Genomic DNA, 14,045 nt, shown 5'->3' with positions numbered 1-14,045 from the left:
GCCTCCTGGGTTCAACTGGGTTCAAGTGATTCTCCTGCCTCAGTGTCCAAGTAGGCAGGATTACAGGTGTGTACCACCCTTTTGTATTTTTGGTAGAGACAGGGTTTCACCATATTTGCCAGCTGGTCTTGAACTCCTGACCTCAGGTGATCCACCTGCCTCGGCCTCCCACAGTGCTAGGATGACAGGCGTGAGCCAGCGAACCCGGCCAGACATTCATTCTAATATCATCGCTGATACAGACTCAGGGAGTTCATGCTGTTAAAAATTCGTTAGTGTTGAATTACTTCATTCCAATTAGCAGTTTAACCAGAATAACTAGATGTGGCATGTAAACCTGAGTAACGTGTTGAAAGCTGAACCCCAAATACAAAACTTTCATCAGTACCAGGAAAGGAAAGGCACACACTTAAGACAGAGTTCCTAAAGAACCAAGACAACAAGGCTTAGACCCAGCATGCCTAAATTCCCCAGTTATCTTGAAAGGCCTCTTCATGCATATCAAATCCCCACCCACAGGATTTTACTTCCTATCAATTACATCTACCAAGATGACATTACCATGTTTGGAGATGATTCCAGGGTCAGGAGTCCATCACGCACAGACTAGATAAGGGTGCCCTCACCTGAGCGGTGGTTCACGCCTGTAATCCCAGCACTCTGGGAGGCTGAGGTGGGCGGATCACCTGAGGTCAGGAGTTTGAGAACAGCCTGACCAATATGGTGAAACCCATACGCATGCAGCCCACAGGTCCTGACTAACCTCCCTTCTCAGGGTCCACAACTTCACCACGGAACAAAAGGAATCAGTGTGCTCACAAGAATCAAAGTCTAGGCGTGGTGCAGTGGCTCACGCATGTAATCCCAGCACTTTGGGAGGTCGAAGCGGGCAGATCACGAGGTCAGGAGTTCGACACCAGCCTGGGCAACACAGTGAAACCCCATCTCTATCAAAAATACAAAAATTAGCTGGGTATGGTGGCATGCACCTGGAGTCCCACTTAGGAGGCTGAATCGGGAGAATCACTTAAACACCGGAGGCAGAGGCTGCAGTGAGCCGAGACAATGCCCTTACACTCCAACCTGGGTGACAGAGTGAGACTCCTTTTCAAACAAAAAAAGAATCAGGCCGGGTACGGTGGCTCATACCTATAATGCCAGCACTTTGGGAGGCCAGGGTGGGTGGATCACAAGGTCAAGAGATCAAGACCATCCTGGTCAACATGGTGAAACCCCGTCTCTACTAAAAATACAAAAAATTAGCTGGGCATGGTGGCGCGCGCCTGTAATCCCAGCTACTCAGGAGGCTGAGGCAGGAGAACTGCCTGAACCCAGGAGGCAGAGGTTGTGGTGAGCTGAGATCGCGCCATTGCACTCCAGCCTGGGTAACAAGAGCGAAACTCTGCCTCAAAAAAAAAAAAAAAAAATCAAAGTCTAGGCCCATGGCCACATGGGATGGCCAGTACTTTGGGAGGCCAAGGCGGGAGGATCACTTGAGCCCAGTGGTTCAAGACCCATCTGGTTAACACAGTGAGACCTCATCTCAAAAATAACCAAATAGGCCAGGCGCAGTGGCTCACACCTGCAATCTCAGCACTTTGGGAGGCCAAAGTGGGCAGATCACCCGAGGTCAAGAGTTTGAGACCAGCCTGGCAAACATGGTGAAACCTCATCTCTACTAAAAATACAAAAAAAATTAGCTGGGCATGGCGGTGTACTCCTATAGTCCCAGCTACTTGGGGAGGTTGAGGCAGGGGAACTGCTTGAACACCAGAAGCAGAGGTTGCAGTGAACTGAGATTACGCCACTGTACTTCAGCCTGGGTGACAAAGGGAGATTCCATCTCAAAAAAATAAAAATAAAATAACAAAATAAATAAGTCTAGGTCCTTGTTCTCACTGTTGCCTCCTCAGAGCTTCTCCACCTGAGACACTGGCCCCACAGGTAAGTTTCTGACTGTGGCTTAGCTCAACCATCCATGAGCTGAAACCTGAGAGGCAAAACCCAGAAGGAATAAGCTGAGCAGCTAGCAGCAGCTCCTAGACTAGAAAGCACTCGGGACTCACCAACCTGATCCCCCAAAAGCTCTAACTCGAACTTGTTTTCTTTAGACACAACTTACCTTCATGAGCTCAAAAAACTCTGCCGGGGAAGAAAGCACCCTAACATGAGAACTGGAGACTCCAAATTCTGGAACCAGGTTTCTGATCCACTGGAACCGGTGCACACCTTCTGGACACAGGCAGCACGGTGGGGAAGTGACCTGGGGAACAGCTGGGGACAGCAAGGGAGCCAGTAACAGCCATGGTGACCTAGTTAAAGAAATATGCAACAGGGTTATATCTCAAATACTTCTGCAGAAGCCCCCCTCGGTTACTGTGGGGTGAAGAGGGGCTGGGAGATGAGTGCGTTTTTGTTTTATGAATGTCAGATTTTCTAGAACATTTTATAATGTGGGCCCAACTCAAGCACTGCTAAAGGATTTTTCCTTCAGCACCTGTTCCTCTTATTCCTTAAAGAGCCTACTAATTAAGCAACTTAAGAAGTGTCAATACCTACAGATAAACCCACACTGTGATTCCAAACTCAAGAACTAATTTAGAACTTCCACAAGTAAACTCACAAAAGCTCCTACATGGTTTGCCACCACATGGCAACCTTCTAATGACTCTACCTCAAAAAAATTTGCCTACAGGCCGGGCACAGTAGCTCACGCCTATAATCCCAGCACTTTGGGAAGACAAGGTGGGCAAATCGCCTGAGGTCCGGCGTTCCAGACCAGCTTGGCCAACAAGGAAAACCCTGTCTCTACTAAAAATACAAAATTAGCTGGGCATGATGGCACATGCCTGTAATCTCAGCTACTCAGGAGACTGAGGCAGGAGAATCACTTGAACCAGGGAGGCGGAGGTTGTGGTGAATGAGCTGAGATCATGCCATTGCACTCCAGCCTGGGCAACAAGAGCAAAACTCCATTTCAAGGGAAAAAAAAAAAATCTGCCTACAGCCCACCACTAAAAGAACCTGGTACAAGAGTAAGCCTCGCAGGAGTCTGATGATTACAGCCCAGACGCGCCGCTTTATGAATCAGGAGATAAACAAGTTTTCTATTCAAGGAAGCACCCAGAAAAAGAAACCTTTCTCTTTAAAAATCCAATTTCCAGCCAGGCGCAGTGGCTCACACCTATAATCCCAGCACTTTGGGGGCCGAGGTAGGTAGATCACCTGAAGTCACGAGTGCAAGACCAGCCTGGCCAACATGGTAAAACTGTCTTTACTAAAAATACAAAAACTAGCTGGGTGTGTGAGGCAGACGCCTGTAATCCCAGCTACTTGGGAGGCTGTGGCAGGAGAATCGCTTAAACCTGGGAGGCAGATGTTGCAGTGAGCAGAGATCAAGCCACTACACTCCAGTCTGGGTGACAAAGCAAGACTTGGTCTCAGAAAAAAAAAAAATTTTTAATTAGCTGGACGTGGTGGCACACCCCTTTAGTCCCAGCTACTCAGCAGGCTAAGGCGGGAAGATTGCCTGAGCCCAAGGCTGTTCTTCCAGCTATGATCATGCCTTTGCATTCCACCCTGGGTGACACAGCAAGACCCTGTCTCAATCAATCAAAATCAGACTTGGAAAGAAAAGCTGGAGCAGGAAGAGGCTGGAGAAAAGGAGCTCCTCTCAAGAGTGATGAGCCCTGGCTGGGCATGGAGGCCCACGCCTGTAACCCCAGCACTTTGGGAGGCTGAGGCAGGTAGATTACCTGCAGTCAGGAGTTCAAAGATCAGCCTGGCCAACATAGTGAAACCCCATCTCTACTAAAAATAAAAATACAAAAAAATTAGTCGCGTATGTTGGCAGGCGCCTGTTATCCCAGCTACTCAGGAGGCTGAGGCAGGAGAATTGCTTGAACCTGTGAGGCAGAGGTTACAGTGAGCTGAGAGTGCCATTGCACTCCAGCCTGGACGACAAGAATGAAACTCTGTCTCAAGAAAAAAAAAAAAAAGTGATGATGAGCCATGCCCCTTCAACATCAGACACATCCTCTTTGGTGGGGTCACACACCATCTCTGGCCAGTGTTGGCCTGACCACACAAAGCTGCAGCTCTGGCAGACGCCACACTCCACTGAGGCTAAGGCTGAGGCTGGAGGAGATGCGTTTCTGCCCAGAGCTACCTTTCTGCTGCTCAATGACTAAAAAACCTACAGGGGATAGAGACAGAGGGACTGCATGCCGAGAACCCCACACAAACTTGACCTACTATGAATCCTGGTCCTGCAAACAGCAGCAGGAAAATCCGCTTCAGTATGTGACCTCAAGAGGGACTCGGGGGAGAGGACGTTCAAACATCCCAAGGTCTGAATGGCCACAAATTCCAGGAAGATGATTTCACTTGCTTGCTTCATGATAAAGCCCTGAATCTTCCCTGGGTTCGTAAATGTCCCTTCACAGACACCAGATGGCCCACAGCTGCACTTCCCAGAAAGCCCACTGGTCATGCCCAATTCACTGCCAAGAAAACCTCAGTCAACAGCAGAAGGTGCTGGCTCTGTGGATCCCGGAAGTCTGGGACTGGCCGTGGCCACCAAGGGCAGAGGTGGGAAACAGCTGTTTTCCCCCACTGTCTCTAGAGGGGGTGATGACACTCCCGGGCATCAGCTTGCAAACAAAAGGCCTAGATGTGTAAAGCAGGGCTCGCTGCTGCCTGGGTTTCCCACATCCTGGGCCACCCTCCTGCAGAGCTAGAGGGAGGAGAGGGAAGGACCCTTCAGTGCAGCAGAAACCATGAGAAAATGGGAAAGGTACACAGCAACCCACCAACCTGAGGCCCCAAGGGGGCCTGGAGTCTAATATTCACTAATGAAACACGGTTTGTGGTGGGCGAAATGGGCAACAGCAGCATAAGATCAATGTCTCCTCTGCCTCATGGCACCTCTGCCATCTCTCAGACCATCCAAAAACCAAGTGCCATCTGTACTGCTCCAGGTCACACAGCCTTCATAGAAGGTGAGAGCCGGAGCCAGGCACAGTGGCTCATACCTATCTAGCACTTTGGCAGGCCGAGGAGGGCAGATCACTTGAGGTCAGGAGTTCAAAACCAGCCTGAACAATATAGTGAAACCCCGACTCTACTAAAAATACAAAAAAATTAGCCAGGTATGGCAGTGGGTGCCTGTAATCCTAGCCACTCAGAAGGCTGAGGCAGGAGAATCGCTTGAACCCAGGAGGCAGAGGTTGCAGTGAGCCAAGAACACACCACTGCACTCCAGCCTGAGCAACAGAGAAAGTTTCTTCTCCAAAAAAAAAAGCCAGCATGTGAGCGCGTGTGGCATACCATGGACGGCACAAATGGACCTGGCAGTCTCTGCCTCCCACAACCTTGGTGGGCTCACAGACTTGCATACCTGATATCATCTAAGAACTCAAGAAAAGATGCTAAAATTAAATCAATGTCCAAATAGTGCATGTGCTTCAAGGCATCAAAAAGGGGAGCTGGTGATGCCTGGGCTACTGGGAGGTTCTGCAGCATTCTACCTCCAATAGGCCTCAAAAAGCTGGCAGGACTCAAACATGGAGTGCAGAGAGGAGGGTATTCCCAGCAGTGTGAACGAACATACGCAGCAGGGACTGGGCCGGGTGCAATGGCTCACACGTATAATCCTAGCACTCTGGAGTCTAGGATAGGAAAATTGCTTAAGGCCAGGAGCTCTGGACCAGCCTGGGCAACATAGCAAGACCCTGTCTCTACAAAAAATTAAAAAAAAAAAAATTAGCCAGGCATGGAGGCCCGTACCTGTAGTCCCAGCTACTTGGGAGGCTGAGGTGGGACAATCGCTTAATCCTGGACGTCAAGTACAGAAAGAAAGAGAAAGAAAGAAAGAGAGAAAGAAGCGCCAGGCACGGTGGCTCACACCTGTAATCCCAACACTTTGGGAGGCCGAGGCAGGTAGATCACGAGGTCAAGAGATTGAGACCATCCTAGCCAATACAGTGCAATCCCATCTCCACTAAATACAAAAATTAGCTGGCGTGGTGGCACGCGCCTGTAGTCCCAGCTACTCAGGAGGCTGAGGGAGGAGAACTGCTTGAACCCAGGAGGTGGAGGTTGCAGTGAGCCAAGATAGCACCACTGCACTCCAGCCTGGCTCCTGGCAACAGAGCAAGACTCTATCTCAAAAAACAAAAAAGAAAGAAAGAAAGAAGCAGGAACTAGCAAGACCACTCTCAGTAGAAAAACCCAAGAGGTCTTCAATAGTCCAGATCCTGGAGGTCAAGTGCAGAAAGCAAGCAAGCAAGCAGGAACCAACAAGACCACTCTCAGCAGAAAAACTCAAGAGGGTCTCAACAGTCCAGAGAAAACACACACACATGGAGTCTACACAGATGTCAGGGTCCACCTATCTCCTCCATCCTACCTGCAGAAACCCACTTCGGCAGGCACAAGACTGATGAGGCCAGAGGTCCTGGCGCTATCCTAAGCAGGTCTCCTCCTTACCAGGCAGCTCCTTCTGGGAATGTTCCACCAGGGCCTCAGGCCAAGAGCTCTTGAAGGCTTTTTTATGTTGGCTTCCTGTTTAATCTGTGTACTGACAGGTTTATTTTTGTTAGAGAGGAGAAGGAACTGAAAGCCAACTAAGTTTCATGGATACATTATGGAGGAGACTCAAGCTTCAAGTGCCAGTCTGACATGCCCCAAAAAGGAAGCTGCTTAACATAGGGGCCAATTGTTTTACAGAAGTCCCCACAATTACACCATATGCCACGGAGACCACATGTGGATTGGTGTCACTCAACAAAACCGAATGGCCAAGCACAGTGGTACATGCCTATAATCCAAGCACTTTAGGAGGCTGATGCAGGAGGATCACTTGAGGCCAGGAGTTCAAGACCAACTTCGGCAACACAGAGAAACCCCCTTTCTAGAAAAATTAAAAGTTAGCCAGGCATGGTGGCATGCATCTATAGTCCCAGCTACTAGGGAGGTTGAGGTAGGAAGATTGCTTAAACCCAGAAATTCGAGGCCACAGTGAGCCAAGATTGTGCCACTGCACTCTAACCTGGATTACAGAGTAAGACTCCTCCTCAGAAAAAAAAAAAAAAAAAAAAAAAACAGGCGTGGTGGCTCACACCTGTAATCCCAGAACTTTGGGAGGCCAGGGCATTCAGATCACCTGAGGTCAGGAGTTTGAGACTGGCCAGCCTGGCCAACATGGCAAAACCCCATCTCTACTAAAAATACAAAAATTAGTCAGGCATAGTGGTGCACGCCTGTAATCCCAGCAACTCAGTAGAAACTCATCTCTACTAAAAATATAAAAATTAGCTGGGTGTGGTGGCACATGCCAATAGTCCCAGCTACTTGGGAAGCTGGGTCAGGAGAATCGCTTGAACCTGGAGTGAAGGTTGCAGAGATCGCACCACTGCACTCCAGCCTGAGCAACAGAGAGAGTTTCTTCTCCAAAAAAAAAAAAAAAAAAAGGAAAAAATCATCTAACTGAAGCACATTAGCCAGGGTGTAAAGAGCCAACTCCTGCTCTGAACCTACACTGCTAGATGCTCAAGGGCCTATTTTATTCTTTCACATCAGCCAGAACCCCATGGGGGTAGGTTCCCAGCTTTCTACAACATAACTCCTGGGAATTTTCTCAGAAAAGGTTGATCCCCGTGATAGCAGCAGCCCCACCGCACAGCAATCCCAGCCTCCAGGGGCTGACCACCTGCTCAAGCAATTCCCCACCCCAGGGAGGCTTACCAAGAAACCACATGGCCCAGTCTCAAAGCTAAGCCCGAAGAGACATGAGGAGGCAGAGAGGCTGTGGTTATTTTACCAAAAAAGCCTAGTTACATGTCACACTCCCCATTTAGAGAACTAAACCAGTACACACACAATTTCCACATTGAGACCTGGGCTCCCTTGAATCATCTCTTTCTAGACACCATCTAGCTCCCAGTTCTAGTTATAGGAAGGAGGAAGTGGTGGGGGCTGGGGACTCAGATAATAAAGTTCTGCCACCCTTTCCTCTCTAAAGACCACTCCTTTACTCAAGAATATTGGAGAAGTTTAGAGAACAGGACCAGGGCAAGAACCGGTGATACTCCCTACCGCCAGTACCTCAGCACTCAAAATCAGACCAGCTGTACTACATCATCACACCAACCTCAGCAACAACCAAAAAAAATGAACAGACGACGCAAAACAATCCTCAGCCTGCCATTCTAAAGGTGAAATGAGACCAGCATCTTCTCAGAGGACCAGCCAGTGGCCCAGCTCCAGCCATCACCCACAGGATGCCTGACCGTGGAGAAAGGTTCAGTCACCTGAGTTAAAGCTTCCTGCGGCATCTTTGCAGGCAAATTCACTGAACTGAGGAATGGGCAGGGCCTGGGTGCTGAGGACCCCTGACCTGGGGGTCCCATCGCTCTGTCAAGAGAGAGGACCAAAGAAGGCAGCAGGGTACCTTGGGGAGAGGAGGAAAATTTTTTCCCATCATCTCGAGGAAGATCCACATCTTCCTCGAGAAGGAAGCGGCAAGCCAGGACTGGGGCCACCACCAAGGAAGGAGAGTGGAAGCCTGCTTAGCCACCCAGGCAGGACGATGCACCCCACACACACACAAACCCCCCTTAGAGGCCTCAGTGAGACTTGAGCTCACAATAATCGGCCAAACTGAAACAGTGAGAGCAGGAAGCAGCTGAGAAGCTATGGAAGACACCTGTTTACAAAAGAAAACTGGGGAAAACAGAAGTCAACTCTCCCTTTTGTGGGGAGACGGTTTTCCACTTCACCATTTTGCAGCTGTTCGTGCTCTGCTTCATGGAAAACACTGGCACCCCTCGCCCTTCTCCTCTGTGTGTCAGCAGCGTCTAGAGGCCCTACCGAGCTCCTGCGTTCTCAGAGAAGGGATGCCACTGAAGACAGGCAAACACCAGGGAATTACAGCGTGGTCCACACTGCACCTTTAGACGCCCCTCCCCCAGCTTCTCCCCATGTCAGAGAACACATGTTTCCCCTAGAGCTGCAGTACTTAATGTCACCCACTACCAATGAGACACATGTAACAGGCCAACTTCTTGGGGTTTTTTTCAAAACAGGGTATGTGGGACTCTGAACAAAGTACAGTGAAGCTGCAGGGCTATCTTTGCTAAGCAGGGCGGAAGTTGCGCTCTCTGTACCGAACACAGGTCGGTCATTCAGTGTCCCTCAGAGGCGCGGTCTAAAGGTCCAGGGGCCCTTCTTTAACCATAAGGTACAGACTGTGGCCTGGAGCTCATCCAAATCTGTACAAAACGATGAAAAACAGAAAAGTTTTTTAAAAGAAACCGAGCTCTCTGGATTGCGATATTTTCAGAAACTACTTTTTGAGAAAAACTCACCCTACCCCCTCAATCACAATTATTTAAATGTAAAAAAGTGAACGGATGAGAAAAAGCAACAGTCATAACACTTCCTGAGAAAGGCTCCAGAAACTACACGAAGGTACCGTACTTCCTGCAACCCTGGCAGCAGGCGGCCGTTCCTGACTAATGCAAGACCTAACCCCGTGGAAGGGAAATGAGTGTGGATTCCCGTAGGTTACAAAAGACCAACGGCCTGCTGAACTCCCATAACAAGTCCGGCACAAGAGGCCCGGGCTGCCAGCAATTGGCCACATGCTGACTAGATGACTGTCCTCTTGGCGGAGCCAAAAGGAAATCAATTACACTGGGGGGCCAGAAATCCAAAATATATTTATAACCCACAATACAGCTTGGGTAGCCAAATGTTCCAGGCACATCAAAGTGCCTGACGAGAACCGATCACAGATTCTACAACTGCAAAGGGCTTCAGCCAGCCTGATTCCTAGCACCCTCAAAACTGACCCATTTACATTAATCAGATCACACTACTACAAAGGGATTCCCATTCAGACCATTTTAATCCCAGGCCAGTTTCTATCTGCCTACCAGCAGACAACTGATTGAGTCTAACTCATCACCAACTCTAATATGCTCGGGGATACTCAGGTACCATTAACTTAAAGCTACAACTGGGAAAGTCAGTCCGTTGTAAATCTTTAAATTCACTGCAAGATTCAACCTGAATTATTTGCAAAAACCATGCTTTAATTCTAAATATCCCCTTCCCATCCATTATACTACATAAATAAACCAAGATTAGTTTAGTTATACTTAACTCTAAAAAGTAAGGAAGACTGAATCCCAACATCACGAAGTTCAAAGAAAAGTAACTTCTGGAAATCTGGTGGTCCCTCGGAGTAGAAACTACATATAGATTAAACGAGTGACCTGCCACTACAATGGAAGAAAATCTAACCAAAAACAATCTGCTGCTCACCTGTATCCCTCTTAAAATTCAGAGAAGTTAGGAACCCCCTACCCATCAACACACACACTCACAAGCTCCTAGAATTGTGAAAAAGTTTCAAACATAAAGGTAATTCTGCACAGATAGCTAAAACTGAAAATAGTTTAAACAGGAAAAAAAGTAAGCCACAGATAAAATATTTCCTTGTATGGTAGTCAAGTTCAAGATCAGGAACTAATGCCCTCATGAAATAATTCCCGCTTGGTCTCATCTACTCCAAGTAACAAGACCTTTCTGTGTGGCTGGATGACTCAAAAAAAACCCCATCTGAAGCATGCATCTCCCTCTCCTGAGCTCCAGTTCTGCCAGTCAATTGGACACTAAACAGCTCACCTGGAGAAACCTGGGTACTGATTAACATGACCCAAATGTGGCACGCGCCTATAATCCCAGACACTCCTGAGGCTGAGGCAGAGAACTGCTTGAACCTGGGAGGCAAAGGTTGTAGTGCGCCGAGATCCGTTATCCTCAAAACCTGAGCCTCTTTTTCACTCCCTGTTTTCGTGAAACGTATCAGTATCCATGTGCTCCATCAGGACCCAGCCTGATTCTAACCCAGCCCTCTTTTCTGCTCCCACTGCCCCTGACTTCATATAAAAGCCCCCACCATCTCAGGCTGAACCAGAATCAAAAGAAATTATACATGGAATCTCAGAACTTGTCTTCCTGGGTCTGTGACCCAGGCTTGCTCCTAGCTCCTCTTCTTCCCTCCCTCCAACCCCTACTTGGTACCCCCAGTCAGCTCCTGGAAATGGTTTCAGTATTGGCGGGACCTCAGAACTGCCTTTTGCTGCAGTCCATGTCACACACTGTCATTCCTTGAACATCCACTCCCCCTCTTCTTCACCCAACCTGCCTACTCCTACCCTTCCTTCAAAACAGCTCTGAGCCACTGCACCAGGAAGCTTTCCATGACCTCTCCAAGGCACTGCCATGACCTTCTACCTACTTCTTATAATTGTTTATGGGGCTGAGCATCTTGGAGGCGGGGCTGTGTCTTCATCTTTGCTTCCTGAGTACCTAGCACAGCACAGCAGTGCTCAATACACACAAGATGAATAAATTAATGGACCCAGTGGTCCCTAATGATAATGAGTCAGATGCTAGCTTAAGAGGAAATGACAGTACTTCTAAATCATTAATTAGAAATAATTTTAAGTAGAGTTCTGTCTCTGTGGCTGTCTCTATGCCTGAAAGGAAACCACGGCAGTAAAAGGAACGTTCTCCTCACGAGGGTTCACTGGCCCTCCAACAGCTGACTCAGATTGACAAGCTAAACCATAAAATAATTTAAGCTCCTGACTGCACACAACTATTATCAGTGAATCGATGATCAGCGAGTTACAAGAAACCACATCATTTGGGGAATGAGAAATTGGGAGATGCAACTGAATAAAGGAGAAGAAATGAAAGTCAGCAGCCAATAAGGGGTGAGCAGCCACAACACACATGAATAACTCGAACACCAAAGCCACAACGATTCAGAAAAAACTGCACCGAATAAGGCAAAGAAAGGCTCAGAAACCTACACTACCACTCAATGCTGGTTTTATTCCTTGGTCCCACCATAGCCATTATTTCCAAGGATTATAAAACAAGAACTTCTGTCTTAATGCCCAAGAAACTGAGTTGCTGGTTGAACTGCTGTCCCAGAGAAACAATCTTCTCTCTCAGCTTAATGAAGAAAGACGAAAGCACACAAACTGCATCCACTCATACTACTCAGGAAAAAGACTTTAGAAAGTCAATTTAGACTATCTCCACTGCCAAACTGCCCGCCAACACCAAAAAACAAATAAGCACACTCATGAGAGATTTTTAAAAAAGAATTTGTGTCAACTGTCCCAACATCCTTTAGTAATCAATTCCAATGTTGAACAATGATCAATACTGAAGTGTTTTTCATACAGTTTAAACATATAGGGGGAAATGACAAAGTCATCTAAACATCTTGTCTTTGAGGACAGAACATTTTTTCAAAACTGTAAACCAAATCTCAGTGGTTTGATGCCAGGACACAGAAGTCATCTGACTTCACCGCCCACTAAGATGAGCTGGTCTTTTGCTAAACAATGAAAACATGAAAACGCAGAAAATGGAGAGGCTATTTCTTTTACAGCCCCAGTCCCACTGGTTTAACACTGTGAAACTTAGAGCCATTCTGAGCAGTAGGTTTCCAAGAGTTCCATCCTGCCCTGATTCTATCACCTAAAGATTCCCCTAAATCAAACTTGAGTTTTCGATGAAAATCTTCCGCCATAGATCACTATGAAGCAAGCTCTTTTCTGTACCTAGAATCAGCACACGACTGGACTCCAGATCTCTGTACTAGATCTCTCACCCCAGGAGGCCAACCTCACCCAAGGAGTACAGATACAGTTAGAAAATCTAACACAATGCAACCTCAACTAACGGAAGCAGTTCTAAGATTTTTTTTTTTTTAAGATCAAGCTTAAGGCTCAAGTAAGAAAACTATTTGCACACAAAAGAATTGTTCCCCCCCCCCTTTTTTTTTAATATTATCGAGCCTCAGGCCAGCATGTTCTCGGCAAATGTTTATTTTAAAAGACCACTGCCTGAACAAATTGCTCCAAAGCCTACTTCATCACTTACATAATTACTTCAGTATTTTTCCAGAACACAAGCCCTTTGAAATGTGTAAAAAATGTTTCGAGTGGTTCCTCTTCCCATGCCTGAATGTTACTAAGGATTGCTTCACAGCTCTCTCCGGCAGGATGTGAGAAACGCTGCATACACAAAATCCCAGCAAGGCTGATTCACTCACGCCGTCACCTCACAGCCAGGATTACTTAAGGCAAAGACCCCTCTTAACTCTGACACTCACATCCTGGGACCGAAACCACGACATAAACATTGCCTTTGGAGCTTGACTGAAGCTCCCTGCATGTACACACAGTGCCCCTTTTAATGTGTAAGTGCACAGTGGCCGGGGCTCGCCACCAAGCACAAGGTAGAGGGGGAGCAAGGACTCCCAGGACTGCGCAGGAGGCCCGCCGGCTGGACCCGACCGACAGTGGCGCACGGGTCGTTCACCCTCCCTCAAGCAGGCCAGTGAAGAAGCACATAAGTCAGGCGCTGAGCCCCGGGAGGCAGAAACTGGCTCGGGGACCCGGGAAGGACTCGCTGCGGATGCCCAGGACGCCGGGCCCGGGAAGTTTGAGCGCCGGGGGGCCTGGCCGCAGCCTCTAGGGCTGCGCTGTTAGCCCCGGCCGCCTCTCTCACCTCCTGCGCCGGCGGTCCCGGTTCCTGCCGAGGCGGTCGGACAGGCGTCCCAGGAGCGCGGCCAGCCCGGGGCGGCCAGGCAGGAGGCCCAGCAGTCGCCTCCAAAACACGGGTCTTGCAGCCGCTGTCGCCGCCACCGCCATGGAGACTAGCCGCTTCCGCTTCCGCTCCTGACGCGCGTTAACTTTATTGACAAAGGCGAGAGTGGACACGGCGCAGGGGCACAGGCGCGCAGGCGCGGAAGCCCCGGCCCGGGGAGGGCGGCCCTACACCGCCCCCAAGCCTCAGTTTCTCCTCTGGGGGCACAGGCGAGGGACAGTGGTCACGCCGCACGAGGGGGGTAGGAAGTCTGCCCGTTAAACACGCGAGAACGCCAGGCGGCCTGCATTCCTGCAGTCACTCGTCACAGGCCGCGGAGGAAAGGGTGCAGCCTAGAGGCTCAA

At 48.7% G+C, this 14,045-nt stretch overlaps 1 protein-coding gene across 11 annotated transcripts in view; it reads right to left on the bottom strand.

Annotated features, from left to right (window-relative positions):
- PGS1 (phosphatidylglycerophosphate synthase 1) overlaps window positions 1–13,762 on the bottom strand; it is a 51,017-nt gene extending 37,255 nt beyond the window's left edge. For all 11 annotated transcript variants that reach the window (XR_008481729.2, XR_008481732.2, XR_008481731.2 and 8 more), the window contains exons 1-2: window positions 13,603–13,762; window positions 2,123–2,312 (exon numbers count right to left, since the gene is read on the bottom strand). Coding sequence is in view for 1 of the 11 variants with exons in the window: in XM_002748797.7 (XP_002748843.2) it covers window positions 2,123–2,312; window positions 13,603–13,745 (333 nt within the window). In the remaining 10 variants the exon portion in view is untranslated. The remainder of the gene's footprint in view (window positions 1–2,122; window positions 2,313–13,602) is intronic.
- Between the last annotated feature and the right edge of the window lie 283 nt (window positions 13,763–14,045).

This window comes from Callithrix jacchus, chromosome 5 (assembly GCF_049354715.1).
Source record: "Callithrix jacchus isolate 240 chromosome 5, calJac240_pri, whole genome shotgun sequence".
NCBI classification, from domain to species: domain Eukaryota; kingdom Metazoa; phylum Chordata; class Mammalia; order Primates; family Cebidae; genus Callithrix; species Callithrix jacchus.
This window is presented reverse-complemented; position numbering and strand designations above follow the sequence as displayed.